Source organism: Arachis ipaensis, chromosome B3 (assembly GCF_059453495.1).
Source record: "Arachis ipaensis isolate K30076 ecotype BB chromosome B3, ASM5945349v1, whole genome shotgun sequence".
In the NCBI taxonomy this organism is placed as follows: Eukaryota; Viridiplantae; Streptophyta; class Magnoliopsida; order Fabales; family Fabaceae; genus Arachis; species Arachis ipaensis.
In genome coordinates, this window is record NC_142438.1 from 146,159,183 (window position 1) to 146,178,736 (window position 19,554).

Here is a 19,554-nt window from a genome sequence, read left to right on the forward strand (position 1 = left end):
TACCATAATTTGTTAATGATTAACCACTACATATACTAAATACACCTACCTCATTATCTTACCCGCCAATACATAATAATAATAATTTGACATACCAATTATATGTATCCACGTTTCAATAATTGATCTGGTAACTCTGTATTTGAATATCTCACAAAAATAATGGATATATCATATATCATATATCACGGATAATTAATATAAAAATGATGAGACTTTATTTATTCATATGATTAGTAAAATAGCAATTCATTGTTATAGAAGCTGTATTTTGACTTGGAAGCTAATTCAGGTGATTGATGGTGTTATTCTTCTCAAGTTACGTGATTCTATCTGAGACAAAATTAAATGAGACCGAAAAAATTACTCTATACAAGTTTAAGTGGAGGAACTGGAAAAATTACTCTATACAAGTTTAAGTGGAGGAACTGGTTCCAACATATATATAAAAGTATAGGTAGACAATAAAAATCCTAAATAATGTGAACAATAGATATATATCAAATATTCATTCCACCATGTGTACGAATGGTTATTTTAATATTAAGATTTAAGTAAATAATTTAGAGAAAAACAATTAAGAATTAAACCCACCAAGTAGCTAGTCCACATTCAATTCATCAGACAATATATGTTAGCCGCCGCCCACTCCAAAGTTGGCAAAGCTGCTTTGGCTAAAACAATCTCTAGTTAATCACCCATTATTATTGATGCCATGAAATCAATTCTTCAAAAAGTTTAAGTTGATAGTAGAAATAGATAAATAAATAATTATATTTTTAATACATTTTTTTACATAATATAAAGGTATTTTTTGAATTTGCATAAATTTTTTATATAAGTTTTTTAAAGATCAAACTTCAAACTTTTCCAGTTATAAAAATTCTGATATTATGCATGTTGTAGAGTTATTTCTCTCAAAAAATTTAAACCGATAAAAAAAGAAAAATAATTGGTTATATCTCTAACTAGTATCTTTTAATCACATTTGAGATTATTGATATTCATCTTTATGCCCTAAATATTATATAAAAACAAAAAAAAAATGAATATATAATAGAGTCCCGTTATTATTATGTCCTTAATTATTACATAATATTTTTGAAATGAAGAATGTCATATAAATTGTTTAATCAAATAACCACCCTTATTCTCTTGTTTAATTTGTGCGTTATACTCTTTTGAAATTAGAGGGAAATCATTATCACCATCAACTTTATAGTATTTTAAGCACTCAAAAAGGATGCTTCCTATTTAACATTATTATAAGATTCTTGTGATCATTAATTTCCTTCCCTTCTCGTCTCTTAATACCCCTACAAGACTAAAGGAAAAAATGGTCCAATATGGGAAGCATAAATATGCCATACTTGTTACTTGTTACTTTCATTAGTACGGGAAATGGTTTGAAATTTTTGATAAGAGATATGCCACCAATTAGAATCTATATATATGTACATTCATAGCTTTTATCATATCTGGAGAGTACTGCACCAGCATATGTTAGATGTACCTGAATTAAATCCATGATTCATAAGGCCTCAAAAGATATTCTCTACATGCTTCATTACCAAAGTGACCTAACTTTCAATTATTGTACTTCTATATGAACTTAAATTAAAGTTCTTTAATTTTTGTCGGTTTAAAATTAAACAATGAATACTCCACTAAAAAATCTTGTTAATAAGTGTCTCAAAAACATTAGTTAAAAATACTAAACAGAGAGAGATTTTCATTGAAAATTCAAAATAAATATTTATTTTCAAATTCTTTTATACGGTTAATATATTGAAAAAATAAAACCCTTTTTTCTTTGTCTTCTTAATCGATATCCAAATCCATATTAAGACTGCTCCTGTTTCTGAAACATTTACATGAGAGTGATGAAACACAGCATTGAATACTCTCCGGAAATTGCAGAAACATTTTGTATATACATAATTTTGTTTTGGGAAATGATGGTGTGGCACGTCTTTAATGGACGCGTGGCTCATGTTGGGATAGTATAGCTAGGACCATGTTACGATTTGGTATGAAAAGAAGTGTTTGAATTTAGTTTTGGCTTAGCTATTGAATTTAGTTTATAATAACTTAATTAATTGGCTTGAGATGTATATATATAAAAAATATTAAGTTGAAGAAAATGGGAGCTAGGTTGTGACGAAAATGAAGATACAAGGAAGGTGGACTTGTCGTGTCAAATATGTGTGGGTTTCCTCTTTCCTGGAACGTGTGTGTGTAGCACCACATTCCCAAGAATTTCCTCCACTTGTGTATTATTATTTACGAGAACCTTCCTTTGCTGATCAAACAGATCAGAAATTTCTCTGAATTACTACTATCCAAGTTAGTGATTGGAGATAGATGGTGTTTATTCCAAATTAAATGTGACCAAAATATACATATACACCATTCCCTCTCCTATGCTACTTTTTATGATTATAATTAGGCTCCTAACAACAAATTAAATCCAAGTAAAACGGCGTTAAAAAGGAGCTAATTCTCAGAATCACCAACACAGATATGCAAACTGTAAGAACATTAACCAGTACCGTAGATACTGATTAGCTAAACTCCCTATATTATTTTGATACAAAAGAAAGATAGATATAGATTTACCAAATTCCAAATTCCAACATCACCAAGTGCAAGGAAACAAGCCTGGTTATTATTAGAAATTTATTCAATACATACAGTGGATCATAAAGTAGCAGTCACTCATGGATGGCTTATTTTTAACACAAGGGTTTGTTTATTGAAGCAGGGAATAAAGAAAAAAGTTCATTCCAAAGTTCCTACTATTATCAGGTTTAACTAGCACCACCCAGTGGTGAAACAGAGCTGGAATCCTGTGTCAACTCATAGCCTGGGAGCAACTCTTGGGCGATCCCACTCTGTCATGACATGGTCGCGTGTTATCTCCTTGAGCGAACGGCAACCACTCAGCGCCATGGTTAGTTCAAACTCATCTCGAAGCATCTGAAGTGCTTTTCTTATGCCAGCCTCACCATCAGCAGCCAAAGAGAACACCACAGGCCTTCCAATCTGAAAATTGAAGTCAAAGCCAAGGCAATGGCAGCAATATGAAGTTGGCTCAATTTTAGATCACCTACCTAGGCTATGTATAATCAAACACTACTCGTAACCAATTAGCTTAGACAGAATTTTATGAGAAAAAATGGGAGATCAGAGGAAAGCATGCATCCATTGGTCACATATACTTACGAATACACCGGATGCTCCAAGAGCTAGTGCTTTAAAAACATCTGTCCCTCGGCGGACTCCACCATCCAGAAAAACAGGAACTTTTCCTTGTGCAGCTTTCACAACCTGTTATTAAAGGCAAACAACCAAAACCTTATGAAGAAAAATAATCTTGGTCTCTGATGCACCTTTAAACTTTGCATGCAATATACATGATTAAGCAAAGTTAAATAAGGCATGGGCTAGACTTCTATTCTACAACCAAGAATAATAACAAGATATGTCACGAAGTGATTTATTTCAATTTCAATTAATGTGAAACTTTCCTAAAATGATAAGGATAATGCAATACCTCTTCCAAAGCCATAATAGTTGCAGGGACATAGTCAAGTTGGCGTGCTCCGTGATTGGAAACAATGATCCCAGCAGCTCCACTTTGTATAGCTATCCTTGCTACATTATTCACATTCAAGATTGAGAAAACAATCCAAACAAAGAGAATATGAATGAGAGAGCATCAGAATATATCTGTTTGATATGCTTACTATCTTCGGCAGTGAGTACACCCTTCACAAGAATTGGCAATGAGGTGATTGTTTGCAGCCACTTCACATCCTGTAGCAAGGTTTAACTTGGTATCACTTTCACATTCAACATCCAAAATTAGGAAAGGCATATATGTAAAAATATTGATATCACCTTCCAGTTGAGAGACCGATCAACCTGGCCCGCAACATATGCAGCTAGACCGGAGTCGCTAGTCTGCAAGGACAGTGAGGTGATCTCGAAACAGTAATAGTTAGAAGATCATCAATGGAAAGAAGCATTTGATTTCAAAAATTAGTGTCACACACCTTATCTAGCTTTCCAAGGTTTAATCCTTCAAAATTCTTGAGTGTTAGGTGTGATGGTAAAGTAAATCTGTATGCAACACCATCAAACAACCACGTAACATATTTATATAAGATTCATCCACTCAACCATGAACAAAGACTTTCTTAAATTTTCATAAAAGAATGTTCACATTAAAATTTTTAAATGCTTGCCAACCTGTTCTTGATATCAGCCTCCCTTCGACCAAGAAGGGGAGTGTCCACAGTCAGGGCAATGGCCTTGAAACCAGCCCTTTCAGCTCTTCTCACAAGCTGTATAACAATATTTCTGTCTTTATACACCTAAGAGAAAAACAGCATGAAAATGGTTTAATTTATAATATTTTGTTGTTAACAAGGAAGAATGGAAGAAATTATTGCAGCCCCCCAAGGCTATTTAGTGAAAGGAAAGGAAATTCCTTGTGAAACTAATAATATCATTTCCTGTAAAAGAATCACAGCCATATGAAACAAAGGGTAATAAATTTCCTGTGACAATATGCAAGACTCAATCCGTAGTGCCAAAACATATAATGTCAGAAGTGCAGCAAAATTTAAAAAGAAAAAAAGAAAAAAAAATGGAGAGAAAGAAACAACTGTAATCAAAAGAATTTGTTTCACCTAAAGTGCTTGGACATGTTCTTGTATTTCAATGGGAAACTTGTAACTCTGATTATCACCTAAAAGGGAATCACGAAGCAAAGGAATCAGGGAAATGTATACCCACATAGAGTTGGAAAAAACGTATGCCGGGTCCTGTTGAAGCAACCTCCTCAACACTGGAAGTAGCCCATGAGGATAGAGTCTGTGGGTAAAAAAAATGAAAATTAATTTACCTGAAAAGTAAGGAGTACAAAAGATTTCATGCAGGTAACTAGGAATGCACCAATTTATAGTAGAATCAAATAATCTATAACAAATTACAGAGAAAACAAATATAGTTCTTGTTTGGGAACGAAATTCAGAACAAATATGATGAACACAAACCATGATTGTGCCAGCTGCTGCTGAAGCTCTAGCGGTAGCATATTCTCCTGCACAAGAGTTGCATGGATTGTTTGAAATAAGATTTTTCTATTTTTCTTTTTCTCAATATCAGTAACATCTTCAATTTAAAAGATTAAGAGTCAGAACTTATGACATACCTTCAGGGTGAGCCATCTTTTGCATGGCAGTAGGGGCAACCATGATAGGCATTGATATTTTGAAACCCAATACTGTTGTTGTCAAGTCGATCTCGCTTACATCAATCAGAATACGTGGTCGGAACCTGTTTCAAGTAAACCAAATGGACTTTGTGAAAAAGGCTTCTGCAATAAAACCAATGTTTAAAGATGTCTAAGAACAATGCATTACAAAATCCTTGAGAAAGCATTTCGGTTCTCTTTCAAGGACCATTGATCCTCTGCCCCTGATGCATAGTATTCATAAATCATCTTGGGCAGTTTCTCCTTTGCAATTGCCTCGAACTCGGTAACATTAGTTATCTCCATTGTACTAGGCATTACTTCTGATTTCTGAAATTAGATTAACACAAAGGTTAAATTACATGAATTCATATAAAATCAAATGCATTCCAAATCCATACATCGCATGCAAACTATACAATTACAAGTATGGATATATCTGGATAGAGACCTAGCAACATGCAATCATGAGAAAATCAAAACAATATAGTTATTTTCTGGTTCCCCTCAATTATCCACCATTATGGAATCTGTCTTTAATAAAAAAGTTCCGAGTCCATGTCAATTTCAACATGCATCAGCCCCACCACCACATGCAAAGCAGGATATTCTAAACTTTTCATGAGTATTTTGCGCAACAGGACCAGATAAATTTGAAGAAACCCATGATGGAAAACAACCTAAAAGATTAAAAACCCCAACTTTTCTAATCAAAACCTCAATAACACCCTAAACCATAAACTGTGATCAGCAGATAAAAAGCTGAAGTGTGAATTAAGACTTGAAAAGGAAATTGATCGTGTCAATTCTAATTATTCAATACAAGAGAATGATCAAGTATATCTAGAACTGCAAATATTAGTAAGCCAACCATGAAATTAGGCAGAATGATATGGAGAGCTGAAAAGGAAGAACAAACCTTTGATATATGAAGTGAGAAAGTGGAATGAGATGGGGGCAATTGGAAGAGGAGGGAAAGATGATATATGAGGAGAGAAAAGTGTGTTGAGTTGAGTCACGAGAGCGTGTGTGAGAGAGTATGTAAATGGAGACAATGAGAAAACGGCGGTGAATTGAAATAATAACAAAGGTAATGTGTGTAGTGACAAAAGGGTAAGTATCTTTCTTGACTCACATGTCATGAGATATTGAGATGTTATCAAATGAAAGGAAACAGTCAATTGTCCATTGTTTAATGAAGTTGAGTTATCAGATGAATATGTTTCATGGCTTCTACAGTTCCCAGGTCCCACTTCCCACTCTGCTACTATCCATTTTTTTTACTTGTACAGTTGTATGACACTACTATCCATTTACGAAATGAATCCTTTCAATTGTTAAAAAAATTAAAAGAGTAAAGTATGATTTATAATCTTTTAATATATTTTTTTTTATATTTTTTTTTAATCTCACTTATAATAATTAATAATAAGATATCACACTTTACTCTCTTAATTATTAAAAAAATTGAAGAAAATCCATTTTCATCCATTTCCCAGCTAGGTAAGTGATACGAAGTACATAAATATGTATTTTTTTAAATATTTATATTAAAATACGTAGTATGTCTTATCTCGTTTACACTGTAAAAGAGATAAAATAGTGCGAATAACAAGTGTATATCTCGTTTACAGTGTAAACGAGATAGATATAAACTTAATTTTGGGTGAGACTTATATATACATGTCGTTCACAACGAGATTCTGGGCTTTATTTCCCATCTTTTCACTACTTTTTCCTCTCATCTATTTTTTCTGACTATATTATTGAGTAATACTAAGATGGCGCGCACGATAAACGTGATCCAGACATTAATCAACTGAACGCGACATGGCACGTCGTTGGAGTAGCCGACTTTGCGGTTAGTTTTGTTATCTTCACATTTATGTTATTGTATATTTGTATAGCTATTGTTAGAATACTTGTCAAGAACTAGAATACAATTTATGATTTAGGTGGTTAAATGCATGTTATCAGATGATAGGGGATGATTTTAGAAATGTGGTTCTGATTTTTTTGTGATTAAATTTTTAAGTACATAATTATTAATTTAGATATTAAATGTTGGAGTAGATGTTTTCCAACTCTTGAAGTTAATGTATTAATTACATGTTTTTTAATTTATTAATTTAGTTATTAAGTATCCAAATAAAGTTATTTTTTAAGTGAATAATTAGGTAATTTTGTATTTATCTAAATGAAATTATTAGGTAAAAGTTTGTTAATTAGATTATTGATTACTTTAGTAAATATTTTTATTTTAATTAACATATTGAATAAATGTTTATTAATTAACTTAGTAATTATTAACGTAAAAAGTTTTATTTAAATAAATTTGATAGTACATATTTGTAAATTTCTGTTAAATAAATGTATATAATAGTTAACTCAGTTTGTTATGTCAATGCACGCATATAATATTTTCTAATTGTGATCATTTATTTGTTGTCAACGGTCTCGCATACTTCTTCCTTGGCGAGTGAGTCACACGCTTCCACCATTGGACGCCATCGTCCCATATTTGAGGGAGGCTGCCTTCGGCGATACAGTGCCTCTCAGGAACTTTGTCTTTGATAACTTTCTGATCACAGTATTCGTAGAGTGCTGGCGTATGGAGACTCCACCTGCCATAGGGTGAGTGCACCATCACCCTGCAGAAACGTTGTGTACCACCTCGATCTATGCGCGTACAGAGAGGTAGTGAGGGTGCTTCCGTGATTTCTACAGATGGTATGACACCGAGACATGAGAGTTGGTGGAGTAACTACTTGGTGCCAGGCTTCCAGTGGTTCAGCAGCAGGGGCGCAGAGGAATGAGTCTTTCTCGTTGAAGCTGACATGGCTTTGGGACCAAGTCCGACATATGCCCGACACCACTGATCCAGAGACACTCCGACAGTATGCGAGGTGTTACGTCATGTTACTGATTGGGGGTTATCTGATAACGGACAAGTCGAACAATCTGGTCCATCTCCGATGGTTGCCATTACTTGCCGACTTTTAGACGTGTCGTGGTTTGTCTTGGGGTTCGGCAGTGCTTGCAGGGAGCTACCATTTGTTGTGCTCTGTAGCACTCCGAGGCACGACAGACATAGCTGGCTGCACTTCGTTGTTGATATTTTGGATATACCAAAGATTTTCACAGTGGTATCCACCTGACCGACAGGCCTTCTTGTGGGGTGTCATGTCATCTCAAATTAGTCAGGAAGAAAGATCATGACTCCGTACTCTCAGACTCCACAATTGCAATAGCAACAGGAAGGATATTGCTATTGTCGTCTTGTGCCACTGCAATAAGCAACACACCTCATATTTGCCATACAAATGCGTGCCTGATGGAGGAAAATTTTCGGTAAAGAATTTCACAAAAATGTCGCGTTGCAAGTATAGTTCTAAACTAACAAATTATCCTCGGTCAATGTTTAAATTGTTCGTCACAAATACAAACCCAATAAAATTAACCGAAGTATTCAAACCTCGGGTCGTCTCTCAAGGAATTGCAGGGAAGTATGTTTATTATTGGTTATGATATTGTATCTTTTTGGGTTTTGAGTTTAATAAGCAAGGAATGTAAATAACAAGAAAATAAATAACAACTAAGAAAAGTCCTAGCAATGGTTGAGAATCGGAATTCCCATCCTTATTATCATTATCAATTGTGATGGTAATTGCAACTTGCTCTCACTTAGTTAACCTCTAACAATTGAAGGAAAGTCAAGTGAGCAAATCAACTTGAGTTCACAAGTCCTAATCAAAGATTAGAGTTAGTGAAACTCAAGCCAACTAGCAACTTTCAATCATCAACCAACAAGAGACTTTGACAATTTAAGAGTCTCCAAATTGCTCAATCCAAGCTAAGAATACAAAAATCTAATTTAAATCCAACCAAGTATTTTATCAAACACTTGGAAGGTATAAAATAAAAACATAGAAAATTAACAAGACATAGCAAAATCTAAGACTAACAATTGCAATAGGAAACAATAACAACAAAGTAAAGAAAGCAATCATAAACATGAAAACGTAAATTGCATTAATATGGATTAAAGAAAACAAGAAGAATTCATAAACTAAATTGGCAACATAAAGAGATCAACAAGAGAAGTAGATAAACTAAAGTACTAAAACCAATAAAAGTAGAAGAGAAACTAAAAACTCTAAAACCTAGAGAGAGGAGAGAGCCTATCAGCCTCTCTCTCTAGAAACCTACATCTAAAACCTAAAGTGTGAATGAATGAGAAGTGAATGATTGCCCCTTCCAGCTCCACTCTGCAGCCTCTAATCTGTATTTTCGGGCCTGAAACTGGGTCAAAAGCAGCCCAAAAATTACCCCCAGTGAATTCTGTAAATTGCAGCACGGGACGCTTGTCACGCGTACGCGTGGCGCTGAACTTTTCACCTGGCCACGCGTAGGCGTCGGCCACGCATGTGCGTCGTATGTCTGCTGCACCAGTCACGCGTACGCGTCATCCATGCGTACGCGTCGCTACCAGCTTCTGAAATTCTCAATTTCTTGTGTTCCTTCCACTTTTGTATGCTTCCTTTTCATCCTTTAAGTCATTCCTGCCCTATAAACCCTGAAAACACTTAACAAACGTATCACGGCATCGATGGTAATAAAAGAGGACTAAAAATTAGCAAATTTAAGGCCAAAGAAGCATGTTTTCAGTCCTAGCACATAATTAGGAAGAAAAATGTAAAACATGCGATTTATATTAATAAGTGTATGAATAATTGATAAAATCCACTCAATTCAATATAAAATAAACCGCAAAATAGTGGTTTATCAGTGCCATCGACGACAGAAACACACGGCTTGCAATGCTTGAAAGCCTTAACATAGAATGGGAAGGGCCAGAATACTTTGTCGAATATGCTACAGTCGCGGACCATAAGGTGTCCATCATAGCAAGGTAAGGCCTTGAGCTCACATATTGTTCCGAGACAACAACTCTGTAGTGCTTATAGTAGCTTCAGCACCTTGTTGTATGACTCCTCCCAGTCCCCGTGTATCTGCGCAATTGCCTTTTGCTTCGTCATCTAGACCTTTCTATACGAGAGTTTGAAGTGATAGCTTTGCCGAACTGCACCCTGCAAGACAGGGATGTTGACGGATGGGTTGGACTGTATCAACGACAGGATGACATTGCAGATGAGGCTGCTATCCAACTGTCGATGGTCTTGGGACATGGTGGATGCTAAACACGTATGCGCTCCACCAACCCTCCGAACTTCCCTAACGAAATAAAACATTCATGGTTGAAAACTACACCAGATATAACAATTATAAATGAGTAAATACGTCACAATTAAACTTGACCTCACCAGTATCCGAGGTTCTGTCAGAGGGCTACACGGAGACTCTAGGGATATCCAGTTGCAGCTTGGCGGCAATGCACATGGTACTTTAATTGGTTCGATTCAACCACTCGGTACTCATTACTTCTGCGAATGCTGTAGTTCTTCATATCCTGCATTACTACATCTCTGCTTTTGAATCTGTGGCTGACCCGAAATTCCATCCCACCATCTAGGTTGTAATTGTCTTCCCCGGTATTGAAAAACGGAGATTTCTCATGCATCGCGTCCAGATCCAATGCATGATAGTGACTTGGTACATCTGATAGCACCGGAATCGGGTGGGGGGAGGGGAGGCAAAACACAGCGTACCGCTGCCTCGGCCGACGTCTCTGGTACAAACTTCTCCTCAACATCAACTTCAGAAGAACCACTATCGTTGCTATCAACAACATACTCTTCGTCGAAGTCTTCATCATCCACGTCTATGTTTTCCACTAAACTAGCAACATGAATCGGTGGTAGTGCGAGATGTGGATCATCCTGTACAAAGGTCGAGTGGACGGATCCACCGCCACCAACATCACCAACCTCGACGGAAAGTTCCATCACTTGTTCCGCTATGATTCTCCCATGAATGTCAAACATGAGTTGCACATGCTCGTCGCCCTAGAGCCGAAATAGACAAAACCGAACAACTCCATTTTCCAACGGTGCTAGCAACCTATACCCAACCCTTCTAATCTTTTTTCTCCTTAAACTACTATGATTACTTAATATCATACTCTTCAACTCAGACAAGGAACTTACTCGCCGAGTGCACAACAGTAATGAATTATCGCACTCAAATATCACCCTATTGTCGCTGTTTCTCATACGACAATAGAAATACACACAAACAACCACATATCCGCTACTATGGGACATTTTTACCTATTTTTGGAAGAAAATCGAAGGAAAAAAAGATATGAAATAAATGTGGAGAATGCCAAGAGTTGCACATCCTTTTATAGCTGTTGAAAATTTGTCTTACTGTATCCCGTTTACATTGTAAACATTATAATTTAGCACGTATCTCCTTTACAGTGTAAACGAGATAAATTTACACTGTCTCATTTACACTGTAAACAAGATATACACCTGTCACTCACATTGTCTTATCTCGTTTATACTGTAAACGAGATAAGACATGCTACGTATTTTCATAATTATTTTTAAAATTATTTATTTCTGTTAATAAAATATTTTTTAATTTATTTAAATAAAAAACCGTATATGTTAAGATGAAAACTCACATATATTTATTTTTATATATTTAAAGTTGTTAATTAAGAATCATTAGATAATTTAATATGTTTGACTAAATTATTATCAGACGACTTTCAATTATCAACTTATATAAAAATAACTACATATAAATTTTCACCATATTTTACATCATATAAAACACAAAATAAATAATAGTCTAGCAAATAAGAATTATGCAAAATGAATTTGAAAATATCATGATTGATTCTTCGCTATAATCATTTTGGACTCAACTTAATTGATTTGATCAACTCATCAAATTAAAGTATCAGAATCATTATAATATATTAAAGAGAAATTTTCGGACACTTTAATTTTTAATATATTTTATTATTAGTATAAATAATATTAAAACATTTTTAATAAATAAATTTTATTAATTTATGTGTATAAATTTTAAAAAATATAAATATAAAATATATTAATTTATGTGTATAAATTCTAATAAATATAAATACAAATTATATTTTTTGTGTATAAAAATCTTGTAAATATAAAGATAAATTATTATTAACTAGTAAAAAATAATAATATTTATTGATTATATAATATTACTCTATATTAAATATATGTATAAATCTATAAATAAATTAATAAACACATGTATATAAAATAAATTTTAAAATAAATGGAAGTTACAAAACTCAATCCCCATTGTATTATATAAGTCTTAAAAATAAACCATTGTGTATCTCTTTAAAGCTCCTATATAATATATAAGTTTTCAATATTTGATAAGTATCTTTGAAAAAGTTTCTAAGAGGATTGTCGGTGCGGAATAATTCATCTAAATTGTTGGTAATGAATTAAATTAGGGTAAGGTCTACACTTTTACTTAGTTAATTGTTGGTAGCACAAATTTAGAGAAATTCTCTTATAAATTTTTCTTTTTTTGGTTTCTCACAGTATTTTCCAACCCAATAGATCAAGGATTAATTCGTCGCGGTACTGAACTCTATTTAAGGGAATAATTTCCCCCATTCTCTTATGAATTTTGACTTGCATTTACTTGTTTTTTTATGTTAAGTATGAAAACAGGCCAAGGCCCATTTATACTGGCTGTACGTTGACAAACACTAAAAGAGAAGGGCCAGTTAAAAATGATATGATCTTATACGAGATTTGGCCCAAACATCAGAATGGATCAGCCCAATTCTTCATAAAGGGAGTCCATCAAATGAAATGAGGAGAGACCAAGAGACAAAAAAAAGGGGGAGGGGTAACAGGGTAGTTGGTCCGTTAGAACTAACTACCTAACGCAGCCGAGGCGTTGGATCAATGGCAGCATCACCTGCCTCGCCTGCACCCAAGTTCGAATTTTTAGTTAGTGTAAAAAAAAAAAAAAGAACTAACTACCTAACTATGTTTTGCTGAATGGAATTGGAAAATACGGTGATGTTTGGGAGTGATGGTAGTGCTTCAAGCGCAAGAGATAGAGAGAGTGTTGTGGCGGTCCACAACGGTGTCGCATCTCCGACAAGTACACTCGCTCCTTCTGAAATCGTGCCTCCTCCGCCACCCTTTTCTGGTTTCCGTCTTCATCTCCTGCGCGTCCTCCATCTCCCTCCCTTACGCCCATTTCTTCTTCCGCGCCCTCCCCGCCACTCCCCCACTCTTCACCTTCAACCTCCTCATTAGGGCCTTCTCTCAAACCACCCCTCTCCACTCCCTCACCCTCTTTCGCCACCTGCACCAAACTCCCCCCTTTTCCCCTGACAACTTCACTTTCCCTCCCCTTCTCACTGCATGCGGTCGCGCTTCCTCCCTTCCCCTTGGCGGTTCCATCCATTCTTTGATCCTCAAGATGGGTTTCACCTGTGATCCATATATCAACAACACCCTTTTCAAGATGTATGCTGACTGCGGCGCACTGGGGTTCGCCCGGAAGGTGTTCGATGAAATGCCCGTTAGAGATGTTGTGTCTTGGAGCTCTATGATTTCTGCGTGTGTTTCTCGGGGATTTCCTTGCCATGCAATGGCTGCGTTTTTCCAGATGGGGATGGAGAATGTGAAGCCTAACTCCGTTACTTTGGTGAGCTTGCTTTCTGCTTGCACCAAAATGCTCAACGTTGGTGCTGGAGCATCAATTCATTCTCACATTGTGAGGAATCAAGTGGAATTGGATGTTGGTTTGGGCACTGCTTTGTTTGAGATGTACGCAAAGTGTGGGCAGATTGACAAAGCCCTCCAGGTCTTCGATTCAATGCATGAGAAGAACCTCCAGTCTTGCACAATCATGATATCTGCTCTTGCAAATCATGGCCGCCAAAAGGATGCTATTTCGCTGTTCTCCCGGATGGAAGATATGGGGTTGCAGCCAGATAGTTTGTCTTTTTCTGCAATTCTTTCTGCTTGCGGCCACATGGGACTTGTTTCTGAGGGTAAAATGTATTTTGATAGGATGGTGAGAATGTATAGCATAAAGCCAACTGTTGAGCATTATGGATGCATGGTTGACTTGCTGGGAAGAGCTGGCTTGATTGAGGAAGCTCATGATATGATCAAGAACATGCCAATGGAGCCGAATGCTGTCATATTAAGGAGTTTTCTAGGTGCTTGCAGGAATCTTGGGTGGGTTCCTAGTTTGGATGGAAAGCTTTTGTCTAAATTGGAGTCTGAATTGGGAGCAAACTATGTGCTTACTGCCAGTATTTTTTCCACCTGTTCTTCCTGGAAGGATGCCAATGACTTGAGGTTAGCCATGAAACACAGAGGGTTGAAGAAGACTCCTGGTTGTAGTTGGGTGGAGGTGCAAAATTGATTTCCAATATATGTTGAGAAGAGGCTAAGTTTTGATCCAGAGAAGCTTTTGTTTACCAAACATATTTGTACATTCTTTCTTGTCTCGTTGCATTATTGATTGCAATCAAATGTACACAAACACTGACTCTTACAGATGCTAGGAGATAGGAACACGGGAAAATGAAAATACAGATGAATTTTACTGAGGTTTCAACTCTTACTCCGTTTGGGATTATGGTTGATGTTTCAAGTGCCTTCTTCATGCTTAAGGAAAAAGTTTTGGCATATACAGAGAAAAAATGGGAAGCAATGCCGGCGAAGTTCTCTGACCTTAATGCCATTTTCCAAAAATACCTGAAGTCACAGAGAGAGTAACATGGGGTATCCGCTTCGTGAGTAACTAGTAAGTCTTCACAGTAAAGAAGGACCCTTGACTTTTGATATCCGAATCTCCAATTTGTTTTAAAATGTGTATTATTTAATATTTATTGTCATGCACCTTTTATGATGAGGTGGAACTACAGTTTAATTTATGTGCTTCTGTATCCTGGTTTATGGACTTCCAAAAATGCCACATATTATTTGCCTGCATTATCCCCCTTTGCTTTTTATATAATGGGGAGATTTGCTTTTTTTCATTTTAGCAGGCAATTTCCTTTTCAATTGTTATTTATTGTCCTACTCCTAGTGATTCGTGCGTCCTTGTATATAATAAGATAAAGTTGATTGGCTTATATGGGCTTATGGCGAAGGCTATTATTGACTCCAATAAGTCCATCATTCTGCAAACCATGCACACCGCCACTCTGGTATGCGGTTACCCTTACGGAAAAAATCTCCTCTCTACTTTTATCCAGATCAAATACCCTTCTTGACTAGTTGAACATCCCATGGTTCTGACATTCGTATTCTTGTATTCACTGAGGTAGCTTTATTAGTTATTACATATACTTGCTGTATTGTATTCACTGTCTAAGGTAGTTTTATTAAACCTTTTGACATCCTTACCATGTTACTGTTGATTTTTTTTTTTAAGTGACATCCACACATAATAAAAATTTGAAAAATACTATTTATCTATCAAATATTCTTGACTTTCATATAAAAATAAGATTGTTATTAATTAATTGTATATTTAAATTATTCTTGACTTTCAAAATATTATTTATTATAAAAGGGGTATCAATAACGAGATTGTAAAAATGTCTAGTCCTGTGCATTTTACAATTTTCACAGTTAAATCAAGGGTTAAAATTAAATAGTGAAGCTCCTGATTTGTGTATATCACGTCAAATAGTAAACGGCCCATATTAACCGGATAAATGGAATTAACGATCACATATTCACGTGCCTTCACATGGGGGTGCAAATGGATTGACTACTACCTAATCATGTACCCCATAGATTAAAATGTGATAAAAAGTTAAAACCCATGACAGGATCAGAGATTCTCTTGGATTTTTGAGACCCTTTATCCATGTATATAAACTTGTTTTTTATCTGATTATTATTAACATAATGCTTCTTTCAGGAACCCCAGAAGAAAAGAAAAACGTATTAGCATCCCAACATTGTTTCTGTTGATGATGTCTTAATATATAGTTAATACCAAGATGCATTAATGTACTGAACTAAAAAACAAATGGACAGCTGGCCTTGTACCTGGTGATCTTCTGCCTTTGGAAAAATATTTGTCTAATAACTATTTTTTATCTACTTGCTTGAAATTTATCTCTTGAGCAAAAGAAGTATTATGGTTTCCACTATAGTTGGGTCCCAACATTCCATTCTAGACGAGAAATGATAAATTTTAAGGACCAAATGTTAAATGACCACAAAAAATAAGTCATTTTATATATATTTTTTACTTTGTACTTGTTCACACTCCAGTGCTCCACACTCAGAGAGTCAACATAAACACTGTCTCCAACTAGTGATTCCCACTTCCATGGCTTATTCAGTGAACAGATCAAGTTCAGGTTTCAGCTTCTCAGAGCATTGGCTCATAGTAGTAGCAAGTGCTGTGATTTGTGGATTCTTGGGGTACATAGTGTATGATGCAGTGATGGCTACTGCATCAGAGTTGCTGCAACGCTTGCTGGTAATTTCTCCGTTGCTCTTAATCATCGTTGTTCACTGGCTCTCCACTGGCAGCCAATTAAGCTTCCCCATGCCAGGATCTGAGCCAGGTGCCATCCACAGAGCTGGTGGTTCCCCTTGGGGTGTTGCCTTTGTGTTACTGCTTCTTTTCTTCCTTATTTCCTACCAACCTTCCCTGCATGGCTTTATTGCTTAGATTTTTATGCTGTAATTATGTTGCATGTCATGGGGCTAGTTTATTACTTGTATTCTAGTGCTTAATATGCCCACTTCAGCTTCTTATACCTCATAGTGAAGCTGTTTCTTATGAATGAATCTTTGAGGAAAAAAACAAGCTTGTGTTGCTTATCTTCAACTGTGAAATATTGGGTCTTGTACTATTTACCTTGCAACCAAATTTTCAACATCTGTCTCTTCTTTTCCGCCTGATAAAATTTCCATGCCGTGCTGTCAAACACAAACACCAAAATCAACAGTATTATCTGTTTGAGTTCATGTATAACATATCTTTCTTAGTTGCAAATAAAACTACTAAACGATGAGGAAGAAAGCACGGGTCAGATAATTAATAAATAATCATTATTAGCCGCTAATTGACTCGTTGGCAACGATATATGGAAAGTGTGCAAGATCTGAGCCATCGGAAAAACAGAAATCTTTTCTTTTACATTTTGCATGGTCTGAATTTAATCTTTCACCTGCATTCTGATCCGACTCTTTTCTTCTCTGTTTTGCTATTATTGGGAGTTGATACATACCGTAAAACTTCAATTAATAATGGAAGCAAAAGTATAGTATATTATATACTTTTGGAAAATTTTCAAGTGTACCGTCGTACCGTGTTTCATACCAGTGTTTCAGTTAATTTTAATCGTTAATCTTAATTATAAAAAATATATATAATATATATAATTAAGATCAACGGTTAAAAATCACTGATATATCGATACGACGGTACACTTGAAAAATCTTCCTATACTTTTATACTCTGTCAACTCACGTAGAATCAAATTGATTAGTTCAAAGCTAGAACTCAGTCAAATGCACAGCATTTTCAATCCCAATAATAAGTTCGAATCATACTTAGGCTCATCATTTAATTTGAAGTTGGATTGTAAAAAGCCATAAAATTTATTTTTATTTTAGAAAAATATTACCTAACCAGTAAATATTATTATTTTTTTGAATATTTGGTCAGTAATAATTTGTACTCATATTTATAAAAATTTTACATATAAGAAATATATAATTTACACTTATATTTATCATAATTTGTCCATATAAATTAATACAATTTGCATTCATATTTTTTAAAAATTTACATATATAAATTAATAAAATTTAGAGTAAAGAACAAATAGGTCATTGACCTTTTTTCTCGCGGACATTTTAGTTTCCAAGAATTGGAAAATACATTCATGTCCTTGACTTTTTCAAAATGCGGACAAATTTACCTCTCCGTTAAAGTGACTCCGTTGGACCTGAGGAAAAAGTCTGACGTGACTCCCGTGATACTAACCTAGCCGTTACAGAAGTACACATGGCATGTAACTTTTCAAAATATGATATATTAGTCCTCCCACACTAAAACGACGCCGTTATTTTTATGCTGGCATTGTGCATTGTATTCTTTGTACCTAATTCCCTTTATGTAAATAACTGCTAGATTTGCACCTCCAATTAGAATCTTCTATATATCATCAAAGCAAAGAAAGCATTTTTGCTTATAACATTCTCCCAGATCGTACCATGAGCTATCAACAACTCTTCATAAAAGCATAAAGTTGTGTTTTCATAAAGTCAAATGCGATATCAAACCAACCAGACTTTAGCATAGAATTTTGATAATTGAGACAAAACCATAAAATGTTATATATTAAGAGAACAATAAAAGGTGAATACAATTTGATACAATAGATCTTTTATATACCAACAAAACTATAACCAATCAGCCAATCACAATTCAGTTACTAATCTCTATTAACAATTTCTAACTAACCCCACAAAGGAAGAATCTGATTTGAGAATACTAATACAGTTGCTTCCTCAACAAATTATCGAATGCCAAAGATTAATACAGTTCAACTACTCAAAGCAGAATTTGACCAATATCAAGCTTCACCAATTGGCAGAAACAAACATCAAAAGCTACCAGAGCTATTTCAAAAAATTTGAATAAAATGTTTAACCATCTTAAAACAAAGTAAAAAAAGAAGCTAAGTTGAGCTTAATCAACAGCTGCAGAAGCTATACCAAAAATATGAAACTTTGAAATAAAACATGAAATTATGGTTGAAACTTTACACTTCTGAAGGAGCAATCAGAATTTCTGGTTGAACTGGTGTCCGGCTTGAGCCGAGAATGATAACCTTCCACGACCCAAGCCCAAAAGGCCGGCGGCACCGAGTAAACCCTCGTTGTCGTGACCACACCCGAGTGTCACGCGCGCAACCCTCCTCCTTCGAAACGTGAGCGTTTCGGTGGAGAAATCGCTGAATGTGAAGGAACCGTCGCCGTAGAAAACCTGATACTGGCATACTTTCTTCTGGTTGCATCCAGAGAGTCAAGGCGGTAGCAGAGAGGGGCGTCAAACGACGTCGCTTCCGGTGTCAAGCACCATATACACGTACCTGGCTGGGGTTCCAACCCCAAGGCGCGTGAAGTACTCGCCACTTCCTTAAGCTAGACCTGAGATGACTGAGCTGCTGAAACCCGGATAGGATTTAGGAGAACAGGGTCTGGCATGGGTCCGGTTGATAGTTGCGGCAATGGAGGTCAGGGCGTGGACCCTGGCGGCGTCTCGTTGGAGCCTTAGATTGAAGAGCTGGTTAGAGGCTGAGGAAG

General features: G+C 35.6%; 3 protein-coding genes across 3 annotated transcripts; 2 read left to right on the top strand and 1 right to left on the bottom strand.

The window, feature by feature from the left end:
* Positions 1 to 2,646: 2,646 nt before the first annotated feature.
* Positions 2,647 to 6,540, bottom strand: LOC107632053 (glycolate oxidase 1). Its single transcript, XM_016335691.3, has 12 exons — positions 6,183 to 6,540; positions 5,433 to 5,593; positions 5,222 to 5,346; positions 5,064 to 5,110; positions 4,804 to 4,881; positions 4,255 to 4,379; positions 4,059 to 4,125; positions 3,904 to 3,966; positions 3,750 to 3,819; positions 3,557 to 3,657; positions 3,226 to 3,330; positions 2,647 to 3,045 (listed from the first exon to the last, which is right to left on the bottom strand). The coding sequence occupies exons 2-12, from the start codon at positions 5,579 to 5,581 to the stop codon at positions 2,860 to 2,862; spliced, it is 1,116 nt and encodes a 371-aa protein (XP_016191177.1). The 5' UTR covers positions 5,582 to 5,593; positions 6,183 to 6,540; the 3' UTR covers positions 2,647 to 2,859.
* A 6,546-nt stretch (positions 6,541 to 13,086) lies between these two features.
* Positions 13,087 to 15,578, top strand: LOC107634008 (pentatricopeptide repeat-containing protein At5g66520). The gene has a single exon (XM_021119981.2). The coding sequence runs from the start codon at positions 13,277 to 13,279 to the stop codon at positions 14,627 to 14,629; it is 1,353 nt and encodes a 450-aa protein (XP_020975640.1). The 5' UTR covers positions 13,087 to 13,276; the 3' UTR covers positions 14,630 to 15,578.
* Positions 15,579 to 16,274: 696 nt separating this feature from the next.
* Positions 16,275 to 17,348, top strand: LOC148572726 (uncharacterized). The gene has a single exon (XM_088507478.1). It carries the CDS (start codon positions 16,439 to 16,441, stop codon positions 16,904 to 16,906), a length of 468 nt encoding a protein of 155 aa, XP_088363604.1. The 5' UTR covers positions 16,275 to 16,438; the 3' UTR covers positions 16,907 to 17,348.
* Positions 17,349 to 19,554: the final 2,206 nt, after the last annotated feature.

Coding starts and splice junctions, on each gene's coding strand:
- LOC107632053 (XM_016335691.3), bottom strand. CDS start 5,581: ATGCCTAGTACAATGGAGATAACTAATGTTACCGAGTTCGAGGCAATT. Junction 5,111..5,221: donor AAAGATGGCTCACCCTGAAG/GTATGTCATAAG, acceptor ACTCTTGTGCAG/GAGAATATGCTACCGCTAGA. Junction 4,126..4,254: donor GAGGCTGATATCAAGAACAG/GTTGGCAAGCAT, acceptor TGTTGCATACAG/ATTTACTTTACCATCACACC.
- LOC107634008 (XM_021119981.2), top strand. CDS start 13,277: ATGGTAGTGCTTCAAGCGCAAGAGATAGAGAGAGTGTTGTGGCGGTCC.
- LOC148572726 (XM_088507478.1), top strand. CDS start 16,439: ATGACCACAAAAAATAAGTCATTTTATATATATTTTTTACTTTGTACT.